The sequence below is a fragment of the Seriola lalandi genome, unplaced genomic scaffold, assembly GCF_002814215.2.
Source record: "Seriola lalandi dorsalis isolate HSWRI2012SDOR001 ecotype SW California unplaced genomic scaffold, Sedor1 jcf7180002054936, whole genome shotgun sequence".
In the NCBI taxonomy this organism is placed as follows: Eukaryota; Metazoa; Chordata; class Actinopteri; order Carangiformes; family Carangidae; genus Seriola; species Seriola lalandi.
The window spans coordinates 216,741-231,043 of NW_019525488.1; the positions used below are offsets into that span (position 1 = coordinate 216,741).

General features: G+C 44.6%; 1 protein-coding gene across 1 annotated transcript in view; it reads right to left on the bottom strand.

The window, feature by feature from the left end:
• Positions 1–14,303, bottom strand: part of dgkh (diacylglycerol kinase, eta) — a 56,648-nt gene that overhangs the window by 34,288 nt on the left and 8,057 nt on the right. Inside the window, exons 3-5 of the mRNA XM_087170225.1 lie at positions 9,279–9,389; positions 7,496–7,654; positions 2,496–2,576 (exon numbers count right to left, since the gene is read on the bottom strand). Coding sequence (XP_087026351.1) covers positions 2,496–2,576; positions 7,496–7,654; positions 9,279–9,389 — 351 coding nt within the window. The remainder of the gene's footprint in view (positions 1–2,495; positions 2,577–7,495; positions 7,655–9,278; positions 9,390–14,303) is intronic.

A 14,303-nucleotide genomic window follows, 5' to 3' on the forward strand; every position in this document is an offset into this window, starting at 1 on the left:
TGGGGGGAGGGGCATGCAAACTAAACACGCCGAGCAAACATCTGCAGAGCTCCGAGCATGAATCGCTAACGTCTGAGAACGAGTCAAAAAACATCCGAGTAACACCGACCTGCAGAGGAGACGGCGGCAGCATCGCTCATCCTCAGAGACACAGACGGACAGGAGGACAGACAGCAGGACGACAGGAGGACGACAGGAGGACAGACAGGAGGACAGACAGGAGGACGACAGGAGGACGACAGGAGGACGACAGGAGGACGACAGCAGGACGACAGCAGACAGACAGACAGAGACTGAGCAGAGTCCTGCAATGCCTCCTCTGCAGTGGTCTCTCCCTCTCTCTCTCCCCCCCTCTCTCTCTCTCTCTCTCTGTCCGATGAAACCCGGTCTCCCCTGTTGGTGCGTGACTGTGTCTGGTCGTTGATGCGCATTACGAGGTGTGTGTGTGTGTGTGTGTGTGTGTGTGTGTGTGTAAACAACCATTCAGCCCGTCACGTTTTACCTTTACGTTTCCTCCGTCCGTCCCGTCTTCCCTTCCTGTCCCTCTTGTCTCTTCATCCTTCTCTCCTCTCCCACTTCTCAGTGCTGGATGTGCCTCTATCTCACCCCCCTCCTCCCCTCCTCCCCTCCTCCCTCTCTTTCTTATGTGTGCGAGTGCAGTGAGCGACGGTGTGACATCACTCCAGGATTTCCTCCGCTGCACTACCTCCTCCCGCCATCTTAAACCTGCTCTGCAGACGCTCCCCATCAATCATTCATTTAATAATTTAATATTCTCCTCTTTCACCTCCTATCATCTTTGTCTCCTTCATCCCTTCCCTCCTTCCACATCTCCTGGTCCTCTCCTCCTCTCCATCTCACTGGGATGCTGATGCTCATCATGTTCATTAACCCTGTAACTCACACAGAGTCACGGCTGGTCACGTGATCATCTCTGTGAATCCAGCAGACGTGAAGCCATCCCCGCCTCAGTGAAGGGTTTGGAGCAGGTTGCTATAAATAGCAGCGTGCTCTCCTCTGAGCGCTGTGCTCCTGCCCTCCTCCTCCTCCTCCTCCTCCTCCTCCTCCTCCTTTCTTATTATAGCAACACTCGCGGAGAGGAGAGACATTTATAGAAAGGACGGGGCACCACAAGCTCTTTCACTGTCTGTTTTCATCCTCGTTACTCCTAATACTCATGTTCATTCACACACACACACACACACACACACACACAGCAGCTGGTTCTTTTCCTGAACGAACATCCATTCACAGCTTGTTTTCTCCCGCTGGACGAGCGGCGTCTGACAAATGCATGAGGAGCAATTCTGGGAAACGTATATTAAAACATCAGCTAAATATAACCGCTGACATTTTCAGGTGTACAATGTGTCGAGTGAATCATTATCCTTTAAAGGCAAATCCTGTTTCCTTGTAAACCCAGCTGGATCTCCAGCTGATGCATCCACTGTGACGGAGTGCAATCTAGATCTCGTTAGACACCAGCGTTCAGTTTGAACAGTTAAAGACTCAATGAGACGACGGTGACGTTTCAGAAAACTTTAAAGACTTAAATCCTGTTTGGAGTCTCTGTCAGTCAGAGGTAAAGTTCTGACCAGGACAGACACTCAAACAAAGACAAACTCTCCACTGTTGTGTCTATACGTACGTTCTGCTGTTGCTACATGGCTAACGTTAGCATTAACAGCTGTTCACCAGGCTTGGCAAGAGCTTCAGCCATTGTTGTGTTTACAAGACAAGAGGTTATAACACGCCCCCTGAGCAGCTACCTCTCGTCATTTCCCGATACCGAGTCACTAAAGAAGGGCTGACCGGGCCGGGGCTAGCTGGTTAGCATGCTAACTTCAGGATAAGATAAGATAAGATAAGATAATCCTTTATTAGTTACAGCAGCAAAGTGACAGTAGCTACAAAGAAAAGAAAAAAGCTCCTGGCTCCGACGTCACATCGTTATCACATCGTAATAATCGACTGTTATCATTAAAAAAACAAGAAAAAGAACAGACAACAGCTGCTTTAAATCTGTGGAAAGTCCTTTCGAGATAACGTCACGTTCCCCAGAGAAATAAATCCAGTCTGAACGAGCTGAAACAATTAATCAATTAATCTATCGACAGAAAATTAATGAGTAACTATCTGTTTCATCGGTTACTGCTTCTCTTGTGCAATAGCAAACTCACTGAGTGAGTTTTAGACTTTCCTTTGACTTTTTTTGACATTTAATGGACAAAATGAGATTAAAAATGAATTTACAAAACAATTAGATTTACAGATAATAAAAATAATCATTAGTTGGAGCCTTAATGCCATTTCTATTGGTTCAAATACGGCCCCATGACATTCATCCAATCATAACCCACACTGTGTTAGTGACACACTCTCTGTCTGATACATGCCTCTGCCTGTGATCTCACCTGTGTGTGTGTGTGTGTGTGTGTGTGTGTGTGTGTGTGTGTGTGTGTGTGTGTGTGTGTGTGTGTGAGAGATGCACTCACTGTGAAGCTGTTGTTGACATTCTTTGTGCTGGACTCTGCCACGCTGGCGTCTGACAGATCCACCTCGTCAAAGATAAGGGACTGAAGAGTAAAGAACAGAAGACAACCACAGAATTAGTCTTTGCACAAGTTTCTCAACATCTTGACTTTCTGCTTCTGTCGTATTCTACAGCATGAGGAGGACGGTGATTGGCTGTGAGAGAGATGTCGTTATGGCCACAGCAAAGCAAAGACCTAAAATGAACAGGTGACACCTCTCAGTGTAAAATGGAAGCTGCTGCAGGCGTCATGAAAGACATGTCTGATACTGGAAATGATCTTTTCAATTTAAAAACACACCACACACTTGTGTTCTGCTGTTACATCTATTTTTGGTCGGTGATGAGGAGCTACAAGCTTCAGATAACAAGCAGGACTTTGTCTAAATGTTTCTCAAGCATGATGGATCACTGAGCGGGTCGACTGGGCACAGGCCCAACGGCTGAGGAGAGCCGGGCCTCTGAGTGGAGCCACTGTTACTGCTGCTGTTGGAAGGTCAGATAAGCAACTGCAAAGAGACAAAAACTACCACAAAGAGACAAAAACTACCACAAAAACTACCACAAAGCAACAAAAACTACCACAAAGAGACGCAAAACTACCACAAAGCGACAAAAACTACCACAAAGAGACAAAAACTACCACAAAGCAACAAAAACTACCACAAAGAGACAAAAACTACCACAAAGCAACAAAAACTACCACAAAGAGACAAAAACTACCACAAAGCAACAAAAACTACCACAAAGAGACAAAAACTACCACAAAGAGACGCAAAACTACTACAAAGCAACAAAAACTACCACAAAGAGACGCAAAACTACCACAAAGAGACGCAAAACTACCACAAAGAGACAAAAACTACCACAAAGAGACGCAAAACTACTACAAAGCAACAAAAACTACCACAAAGAGACGCAAAACTACCACAAAGAGACGCAAAACTACCACAAAGAGACAAAAACTACCACAAAGAGACGCAAAACTACCACAAAGAAACAAAAACTACCACAAAGAGACAAAAACTACCACAAAGCGACAAAAACTACCACAAAGCGACAAAAACTACTACAAAGAGACGCAAAACTACCACAAAGAGACAAAAACTACCACAAAGCAACAAAAACTACCACAAAGAGACGCAAAACTACCACAAAGAGACAAAAACTACCACAAAGAGACACAAAACTACCACAAAGAGACAAAAACTACCACAAAGAGACGCAAAACTACCACAAAGAGACAAAAACTACCACAAAGCAACAAAAACTACCACAAAGAGATGCAAAACTACCACAAAGAGACAAAAACTACCACAAAGAGACGCAAAACTACCACAAAGAGACAAAAACTACCACAAAGAGATGCAAAACTACCACAAAGAGACAAAAACTACCACAAAGAGACGCAAAACTACCACAAAGAGACAAAAACTACCACAAAGAGACAAAAACTACTACAAAGAGACGCAAAACTACCACAAAGAGACAAAAACTACCACAAAGAGACAAAAACTACCGCAAAGAGAAGTAACATGACTATAAAGAGATAAAACAAAAACTACCACAAAGCAACAAAAACTACTACAAAGAGACGCAAAACTACCACAAAGAGACAAAAACTACCACAAAGAGACGCAAAACTACCAAAGAGACAAAAACTACCACAAAGCAACAAAAACTACTACAACAGAGACCCAAAACGACCAAAAACATCACATTGTTTTCGTCTCTTTAAGGTCGGGGGTCTGGCTCTTCTGTAGGACAGGTGGGGGCCTTTTACACGTCTGTGTCGAGGGTCTGGTTGTTTCATGATGCGTCTGTGTTGTCATGGTGATGACTGGCTGTGAGTCGGAGTGGGCGAGGTCGGTGGACGCTCGTGGAACTGCAGCTTCAGCAGGACGAAGGGAAACAGCAGATGTTTATTCCTCTCAGCTTGTGCTGAGGTTCTGACCCACACTTGTCACGGTCGGCTTCATGTGGTGGTGAAACAAATCTACCACTCGACCGACCACATGGTGGAGGGTTATTTTTAATGACGGGGACGAGGGAAAACCTCTGTCATTAATCCTGATTCTTCTCATTTTCTTACGTTAAAACAGATTTTTCTTCCTCATCTACGTCTCTTAATGATCTTAATATATTTTCATCATGTTCACGACAATCATTGGGTCCTTTTAACCATCTAGTGTTAAATATACTCTTATTTTTCACACTGCATATGTCCACTATTGTAAAATAAATAAAATGATAATTCTATCATCAGCCTCCTGTTCATGTTATTCTGGACTTGGGCCCATATTTAACTACTAATATCTTGTACCACTAGTATCTGTTGTCACTGAGGGATTGTTTATGAAATGAATGCGACCCCAGGAAGGAAGAGAAGCCATTGTTACAACACAGTGGTTAATGGGGATCTAACTGAGTAAATAAATTAATAAAACTACTAATAATGACACTAAAGAAGTAAAGTACCAACTTAAGAGAAAGTGTAAAATTAAGTTTTCACCAGTGACTGTTCCCATGTAACCAATCAGAAATTATATTATCTCTGAACAGGACGTGTTTTCTCCAAGAACAAAAACAGTTTCCTTTTTTTAAAGTCATTTTATTAGTGAGAAATAAAAATCTTTAATTTAGTGACTGTAAATAAAATCAAAGTCAGATTTATTGTTGTTGTTTATTTGCAGCCTGATAAATAAAAGAAAACATCAGATCAAATGTTCAAATTAAAATGATAGAACTACTAAAATTATTATCATTATTATTATTATTATTTATTTTTTTAATTAAATGATGGTTGTCAGACAGAAAACAGGCGCTCTCTCCGTCTCTCCACTTTCTTCACTTCTGCTGCTCTCTGACATTTAATTAAAGAAGTTTGAGAAATAGTTTTTATTCTTTCACTTTGATTTTCACAAATTGACCTTTTAGCAGTTTGATTGATTGTCCGCTGGGATGGACTTTAAATGTTGATACAATCCTGCATTTTTCTTATATTGAAAATAACACAGAATATAATACTTTTTCAGTTACTGGGCAGAAGTCAGTTTTTTTCAAAGTGCATTTTCATTGGCTGAAAAGCAATGAATATTTGACGTGTATTACAGTGGACACGACTCTGCACCTACACTGCCCCCCCCCCCCAGGGTTTTGCCTTGATGAAGGACGTGACAGTGGATGTGAATGAGCTCCGTTGGTTTCTGTGTGTCAGACAGAGGAGAGTCTGTAGACGGCAACACGACGCGTCACACACACAGCTGAGCTCCACTGAGCCACAGGCCAAACACTGATGCTGTCAAAGGAATGCCCTCCGAGTGTGTGTGTGTGTGTGTGTGTGTGTGTGTGTGTGTGTGTGTGTGTGTGTGTGTGCGAGCTGCTGCAGCTGTCGGAGGGAATGCCCAGTTAACGACACTCTCTCCAGGCATGGCTGTAGAGGGACACCAGCCAACGCTTACTCTGTGTGTGTGTGTGTGTGTGTGTGTGTGTGTGTGTGTGTGTGTGTGTGTGTGTGTGTGTGTGTGTGTGTAAGAATGAATGGCATGCCAACACAAACATGACCCCCCCACCCCAGCGCTCTTGGCTGCTATACCACTGCATCACGTGTGTGTGCTGCATGTGTGTGATTACTTTCAGTTCTATTGACACAATCTCTCTCTCTCTCTCTGTCTCTCTCTACCACACACACACACACACACACACACACACACACACACACACACACACACACACACACACACACAGCCTTCTTGAGGGAAGCTGTAATGGAGGACAGTGGATGGTGGACAGAGACGAGCGTCCAGACTCTGTTACCCATAGATCTCAGCGGCTGCATCTCAGCGACCTCAACGAGCCTCCTTTCCTGCCTCCTTCTTTCCTAGCTGTCACTTTATCTTATGTTGTTTTACTGACTTATGTACAATCAGGAGGGAGAGGAGACAAGGAGAGGAGGAGATGAGGAAACAAGGAGAGAGGAGAGGAGGAGATGAGGAAACAAGGAGAGGAGGAGAGGAGGAGATGAGGAAACAAGGAGAGAGGAGAGGAGCTGAGATGAGGAAACAAGGAGAGAGGAGGGGAGGAGATGAGGAAACAAGGAGAGAGGAGAGGAGGAGATGAGGAAACAAGGAGAGGAGGAGAGGAGGAGATGAGGAAACAAGGAGAGAGGAGAGGAGCTGAGATGAGGAAACAAGGAGAGAGGAGGGGAGGAGATGAGGAAACAAGGAGAGGAGGAGAGGAGGAGATGAGGAAACAAGGAGAGAGGAGAGGAGGAGATGAGGAAACAAGGAGAGAGGAGGGGAGGAGATGAGGAAACAAGGAGAGAGGAGAGGAGCTGAGATGAGGAAACAAGGAGAGAGGAGGGGAAGAGATGAGGAAACAAGGAGAGGAGGAGATGAGGAAACAAGGAGAGAGGAGAGGAGCTGAGATGAGGAAACAAGGAGAGAGGAGGGGAGGAGATGAGGAAACAAGGAGAGAGGAGGGGAGGAGATGAGGAAACAAGGAGAGAGGAGAGGAGCTGAGATGCAGCCTTCCTGGTGGATCAATGAGGAGGTCAGGCTTGTTCAGGCAGCACAGCCAGCCAGGTTACCGTGGCGACAGCAGAGTTGATGGACACGTAGGAGAACAGGAACTTATCTACAGACTAAAGTCACTGTGTGACCATGACGGAGAGCGTTCACAGAGACAAGACCAAATCAACCAGGAAGTGTTTCTGTCACCTGTTCATCTCCCTGCATGGTCGTCCAGTGACAAACTTATATCCACGATATACACAGAGCGTTCAGGTCACATGGTCTTTAAAGGTCGGACGCCATCTTTAAATCAGTCTGTAAAATACACGACGCTGTCCCAACCCGTCCCCATGTGACATGAACGCAGCCCTGTGGTCTACAGGTGAGACAGGTGATGGGTTAAAGCTGTGGTTCTGGTTTGGCCCGCGGCCCCTGGCAGTGCTGTGCTGACCCGGATTCTCACTAGGCCTTCCTCAGATCCGCTGGCGCCCAGAGGGGGGGGGGAGCGGCGTGCGCCCGTCCAGCACACGGACAGAACCCGCCAGCACACGTGACTCCTGGACACCCTGCGCAGCGCCCGTTCCTGCCAGCGTGCCAGAGCACTGCCGGACTAGTGCGCACACGCACACGCACGCACACGCACACGCACACGCACACACACACACACACACACACACACACACACACAGGCAACAACACACACACATGTTCCAGACCAGGGAGGTCAGATCAGAGGCAAAGGGGAGAGAGAGTTCAGAAGTTAAGAGCAAAGATTTAGTGAAAGTAAAACAATGTGATCAGGGATGCACCGATCGATCGGCCGATTTCATTAGAAACACGTGATCAGTAGATGAGAATCAATCAGTCCCTCCAGGAGTTCACAGCTTTCTTTCAGGATAGTTGCAGCTACAATATCTGATTTCTCAGCAGCTTTTCTTAGAATTGCGATGAAAGTTCTTTTGTTTTTAAATGTTTTTAAATGTTTTTAAATGTTTTTTTTGCAACAAAAGTGAAATAAAAATTGCAAAAATTGGAGCTAACTTTATTAAAATAATAATCATATAATAACAATAATTCATTAAAAATCAAAGGCAACTTGTACCAGTGAGAGTAAATCCAGCAGCTTCCGGCAGCTGCCGCCATCTTTTAAGGTGGAATATTTTCTTGAGTGTTACTTGATATGTGATTGATGTTTGGAAATCAATCAATACCCTGACCATGTGTTTTTATCAGCTCTCTCCATGACAGACTCTCATTGATCGGATCTTCCAGCTCTTACAATGACTGCAGATATTTAATTTCCTCTGGAGAATAAACGTAGTGGAGCGTCGCTGCGGAGGCTCCAGCAGCTCTACACCTGTAGTTCCTGATGATGCAGCGCTGCAGAACTATTTAACCCTTTCATGTAAAACATCTGTGAACGTCTTCACGTCTTTAACAGTGATGTCTGTTGGTGAACGTGACACGTTCATGTCTGCAGCGTCACAACGTGTTTCAACACCACAAACAAGGAAGTGAGTTTGGTGACGTTCTGTGCAGGGACCGCTGTGACTGGTTCAACTGACGGGAAACTATGACGATTGGTCAAAGGTTGCTCCGAATTCACAGGGATTGGTTGAATCTGCTTTAATTATTTCGATTTTCTGGAGGGACTGATTGATGCTTCTAGTCACCGATCACCTTCAAACCGATCAGCTGTGGTTCTGGTGTCAGAACAACATGTCTGAACGTACAACATCTGCAATCATGACAATCATGATCGGTATTGATGTCACTCATTGATGGTCCGCATCGGCGGCAAAAAACGTGATCGCGGCATCCCTAGTTAAGATGATGGTTAATAATTATTGTGAAGTGGTACCGATCAATTAATGTGATTAGGGAAGGGAAATAAAGAATGTGACCAGGAAACGATCAGTATCAGTGTAAGAGGAAGTTACTGTGCAGAAGATGGATCATATTTAATACGAGGAAATATTAAGCTGCAGCTCATTAGCTTAGCTTAGCATAGTTTCCCCCCATTTCCAGTCTTAATGCTAAGCTAAGCTAACTGGCTGCAGGCTCAGAGTACATGTAAACCTCTTCCTCGTCTCTGAACCTTTTAAAGTTTTGACTCCAGACACTAAAACAAGTGAATCGTGGGATCAGAGAAAAGAGATTACACATCAACACTGACAGCAGGAGACCTGAGAGCAGCAAACCTGCTCACCTGAGCTCAGGTGAGGTGAGCCTACCTTGGCATCTTTGGCGTAGTAGAGAGTTCGGCCTCTCAGCTTGAAGTAGCGCTTCTTCCACCTCTGGAAGGAGCTGGTCTGTTTCAGCAGCAGTCCCTCCTTTATACTCGTCTGCAAGGAAGCAATAAACATGATGAATCACAGATTTGTCAGGTGTCATATCAGAGAAAGGGTCCATCAGAAAAATTACACAAAGCTCGAGATAAAGTCTGAGTCACACAAAACACCTTAAGTTAATATTTCCCTTAAAGTCTGAGTTAAGATTTCCTTAAGAGAAAACACAATGACCGTGATGAATAATAGTTTTATGAGGCGTCTTATCAGAGAACAGTTCCATCAGAAATTTACACAATGCTTCAATCAAACACACACACACACACACACACACACACACACACACACACACACATCTGGCACCATCTTGTATTTATCTACAGGAAACTGTTGAGATAAAAAAAAGTGTGTACTGTTTGTGTGTGTGTGAATCTGGGCAACAATTTTATGCATGGGAGACAAGGAATAGGCCAATAAGTGAAGAAGAAAGGGAAGCCATTACACACACACACACTCTACAGAGCTGTAAACACACATCACTCACACTCAACCTCGTCCTCAGAGAGAAAGAGTGATGGATGTAGAAGGAGAGAGAGAAAGAAAGAAAAAAGAAAGGATGGCATCCCACAGACTCAGAGGACGAATCACAAACAAGCAAGACAGTGTGAGGAGGAGGAGCTTAAATAAGCTTAAAGAATGATGGGAAGACGAGGACTTCCTGTCTCTGATACAACCTGTGTGTGTGTGTGTGTCACACCGAGTCCAAACATCGCTCCATGTGCAACACACTCATCGCCATTAAGACCACCATCATCTTGTGTACACACACACACACACACACACACACACACACACACACACACACACACACACACACACACACTGGACATACAGAGCAAATACAGCGAGACATGGAACAGTGGACATGGAAAAGATAAAACACACACACACACACACACAGATGGAAATGCTGTGTGGGGGGGAACATCAATCTCTCTGGGCACACAAGAGGAGAGGTGGGGCACACACACACACACACACACACACACACACACACACACACACACACACACACACACACACACACACACGTTGAGGCTATTTATAGCAAAGGAAGGCTGCTCTCCAAGGGGAGAATTACAAACAGACACAGAGGCCTGAAGCTGACATCCTGCCCACCAGCTGTGTCAACTTAAACACAGAAAACACTGCAGCAGAATACAGGACACACACACACACACACACACACACACACACACACAGATTATTACAAGTCATGAAAAGAGATGAATTTGTTGTTTGACTGTTGCTGCTTCACTGAACGAGTGATTCTTAAAGGGACAGTTCACCCAAACTACAAACACATATTTTCTTAACAAACTAATGAACCTTCACTTGTGTCAGTACAACACAGGTGAATGTTACCATCACACTGTGGCACCAGAACACTGAACAACTCCAGTCACAACAACAGCAACGATATTCCAGAAACAGTGTCTGTATACAACTGACACCAGCTGCCAATTAATTGATGAGTTGATGGACAGAAAATGAAATATAATGATGATCGAACAATAAGTTTCAGTCGTGTATCAAGCAAAAACACACAAACAAGAGTTTTCTGGTTCCGGCTTCTCAAACATGAGGATGAAGGGCCAGCTGCACAAAACACCTTAAGTTAAGATTTCCCTTAAAGTCTGAGTTAAGGTTTCCTTAGAATAAAAACAGCTGCACAAAACACCTTAAGTCTTCTCTTTAATGTTTCCTCCAAAAGCCCTTAGCGACCGTAGTTCACGGTATCACAGGTGCTGATGGCAGCAAACCAACAGTCTCCATGGAAACTGCTGTAAAATCTCTTTCACTGCTGTAAATTACTTCACTTTTATCCTTAACCAAGAACATCTTTTAAGAGATTCTGTGCAACACCCTCAGCTAAGGGGAAATGAATCCTCAAGTGTCATTAAGTAGAAAAACGTAAGGTGTTTTGTTCCTTTTCGTCATCCTACATCACAGCACAGTGAGTATCTCTGGATGAAGGGACATGAAGACGGCAGTTTGAGCTCCGGGGAGACGATACTCTACGGACTGATCGATCATGAAAAGGGGATATTTGAAAGGAAAGTAGTTCCGCTGCGTTAGTTTTTCTCTCTAGGAGAAAGTAGCTGCACGGCTAAATACCGCTGAGGCTACGTGAGAAAATGTGGTTTGTAATTAAGGTGACGTGATCGTTAAGACGAGCACCACACTGATGTTGTTGCATTTTCATCAAGTTTGAGAATTCAAAACCAAAGCAGCAGAAGCCGAGTGGATCCTTGCACTGGATCCTGCACTTCCCATGATGCATCTCTCATTAGATCCTTCCTGCTTAGTACAGAGACACACGTTTCCAAGTCGACGCCCCTCGTTGGTAAGGCAGGCTTCAGACTGAACAAGACTTTTTCGGAGCCTTTAAAAAGCTTCCTGTGGTCTGTAACTTGATGTGACAAAGTGAAAAGAAGTGGAGACGACAGACGGTCCTTGACAGAATCTGAGGGGGCCCTTCCTCAAGGACGAGGTCAGCTTCACTTCAGTCCCAGTCTTCGTGGTCACGGACACGGTGACTGAGTGGTAAAAAAACAAACAAACAGGAAGTGGGCACATTGTGAGTTTTCTCAAGCAGCTGTCTACCTACGTTAATTCCCTGCTTCCCTTTCCGTAGGTACGGCCTGACGACCACATTCCTGCCACGGATTAAGGTGAAATACCTCAATGCCGACTTCCCTATAAGGCCTCAGCTGCTTCGCCTGCAACTGCAATCACAGTGGGACTGAGACGGCGGCGGTGGATGAAGTCATCTCCTCATTCAGAGCTGAACTGAGCTGATGTTCTGAAGAAACTGAAGGCACCACCGCTGACATGCAAACACATGCACACTCACGTGGGCGTGCACACATGTTGCGGGCCGTACAATCAGCTGATTGGACAGTTAATCCAACCAGAAGTGGGGAGGTCGACTGAGAGGCTTAATGAGCATCTCATGACTGACCGAGACAAACACACAGGGCTGCTAACTGTGAGCTGCACTAGTGTTGACACGACCAAACACACACACTCACTGAGCACTTTATTAGGAACACCTTCTCACTCACACAGTCCAATCAGCCAATCACGTAGCAGCAGTGCAAAGCATAACTTCCTGCAGATCCAGGTCAGGAGCTTCACTTAAAGCTCCTCCAGTGTAAAGGTCTGTGTCCATGTGTAGTGTGATTATAGATCAGCTCTAGCTTCTATATTAATACTGTGAAAGTATCAAAGCCTCAGTCCACAGAGAAATGCACACAGCCTGTATTCAGAAACTGAGCCTTAAAACCAGCCGTCAGGACTTCTGGAACTTTGTGATGTCACAATGGAGACGGAGAGATCTAACTAATTCTAAGCCAACTCTTTCTCCTCCTTCAACTTTAAACATCATCTGTTTCTGTGATAGTCCAAATGATGGCGCTCTTGAATATCTGCTGAACTTCATCATTTTAAGTGTAAAATTCTTCATCCACAAACAGAAATCTGCCAAATCAACAAATTCTTCTTTTCTCCTGGAACTGAATTCTCCACTCAAATCACTCGGTTCATTAAACAACAAAAACACTGAGAAGCTTTTGGAAAATTATGAAAAACTTTTTCTCTGTTACCTCTGACTTTTTTTTTCTTTTAAAAAGGAATTTATCTTTTCATGTTTTTATTCCTCTTATGTTCACCTGTTGTACTGAAGTTAAATTCTGCTTTTATGTGCTGTTGTATTACCTGAATTACTGTACATTTAAAAAAAAAAAAACAATCCCCAAGCCCCGCCCACCTGGACCCACCATCCAAACCTGCTCCATCTGCTATATCTTTATTGGATCACTCAGAAAATAAAACCACACTGACATGATTTTGGTTCTTAAAGCCACAAATATATCTTCTTATGGATCAACACTCAAATAAAACAGAAGAAAATATGGAGCTTTAACTTCACATCAAGCATCAGAACGAGGGAAAATGTGACTCTGAGCGTGACGTGGTCGCTGCCGTCAGACGCTGGTCTCAGTGTTTCTGCAAATTTCCACTCACATCAGTCTCTCGAGTTTTTACTCAGAATGGAGCAACAACAAAAAGCATCCAGTGAGCAACAGCTCTGTGTTGACTAGAGAGGTCAGAGGTCAGAGGCCACTCTGTACACCTGTGATTGGCAGAGTCCGACCTACAGACAGGTTCCACTTCCTGAGACCCAACAGGAGAAATGATGCATCATGTTGACACGGAGCAGAGTCTCAGAGGAACGTTTCAACATCTGGATCCAGTGTCAGGGAGGAGTTCCCAACAATGTTTTACAGATGAAACGATTAATCGATTAATGAAGAAAACAACCTGCAGATTAATCAATCCCAGCACTGATGAGAGCTGCTGCACCTTGAGGTGGAGAAACATTCATTACCCAGAGTCTTAGTCTGAAGACAAACTTTCAGACTCTCAACAAAAGTGGAACTTTAGTTTGTCTTTTTCTGACCAGCCAGAAGAGCAGAAGTGACTTTGCTCTAGTTGGATGTTCTATTTTCTATTTTGTCCCTCCTTGGCCTCCATAGTTCCTTTCCTTGTCTTCATCTCCTTCCTGTTGCCAAGTAGGCCAGAAGTGATCTATAAATAGTCGCCGTGCTTCGCCTCTGTGCTTCGCTGCTGCTCCTCTCTTCTGCTAAACTGTGAGACACAGAGCGAGTCCTGTGCCAGAGTAGGAATGAGTAACCTGAGCACCACGTACACCCACACACACACACACACACACACACACACACACACACACACACACACACACACACACACACACACAGCCTGGTCACTGCCAGGGAGAGACACACACACACACACACACACACACACACACACACACGCTGATACAATGGACAAAGGCACAGGAGATCCAGAATGAGTCCAGCAGCTGTGAGCAGACCTGGGTCC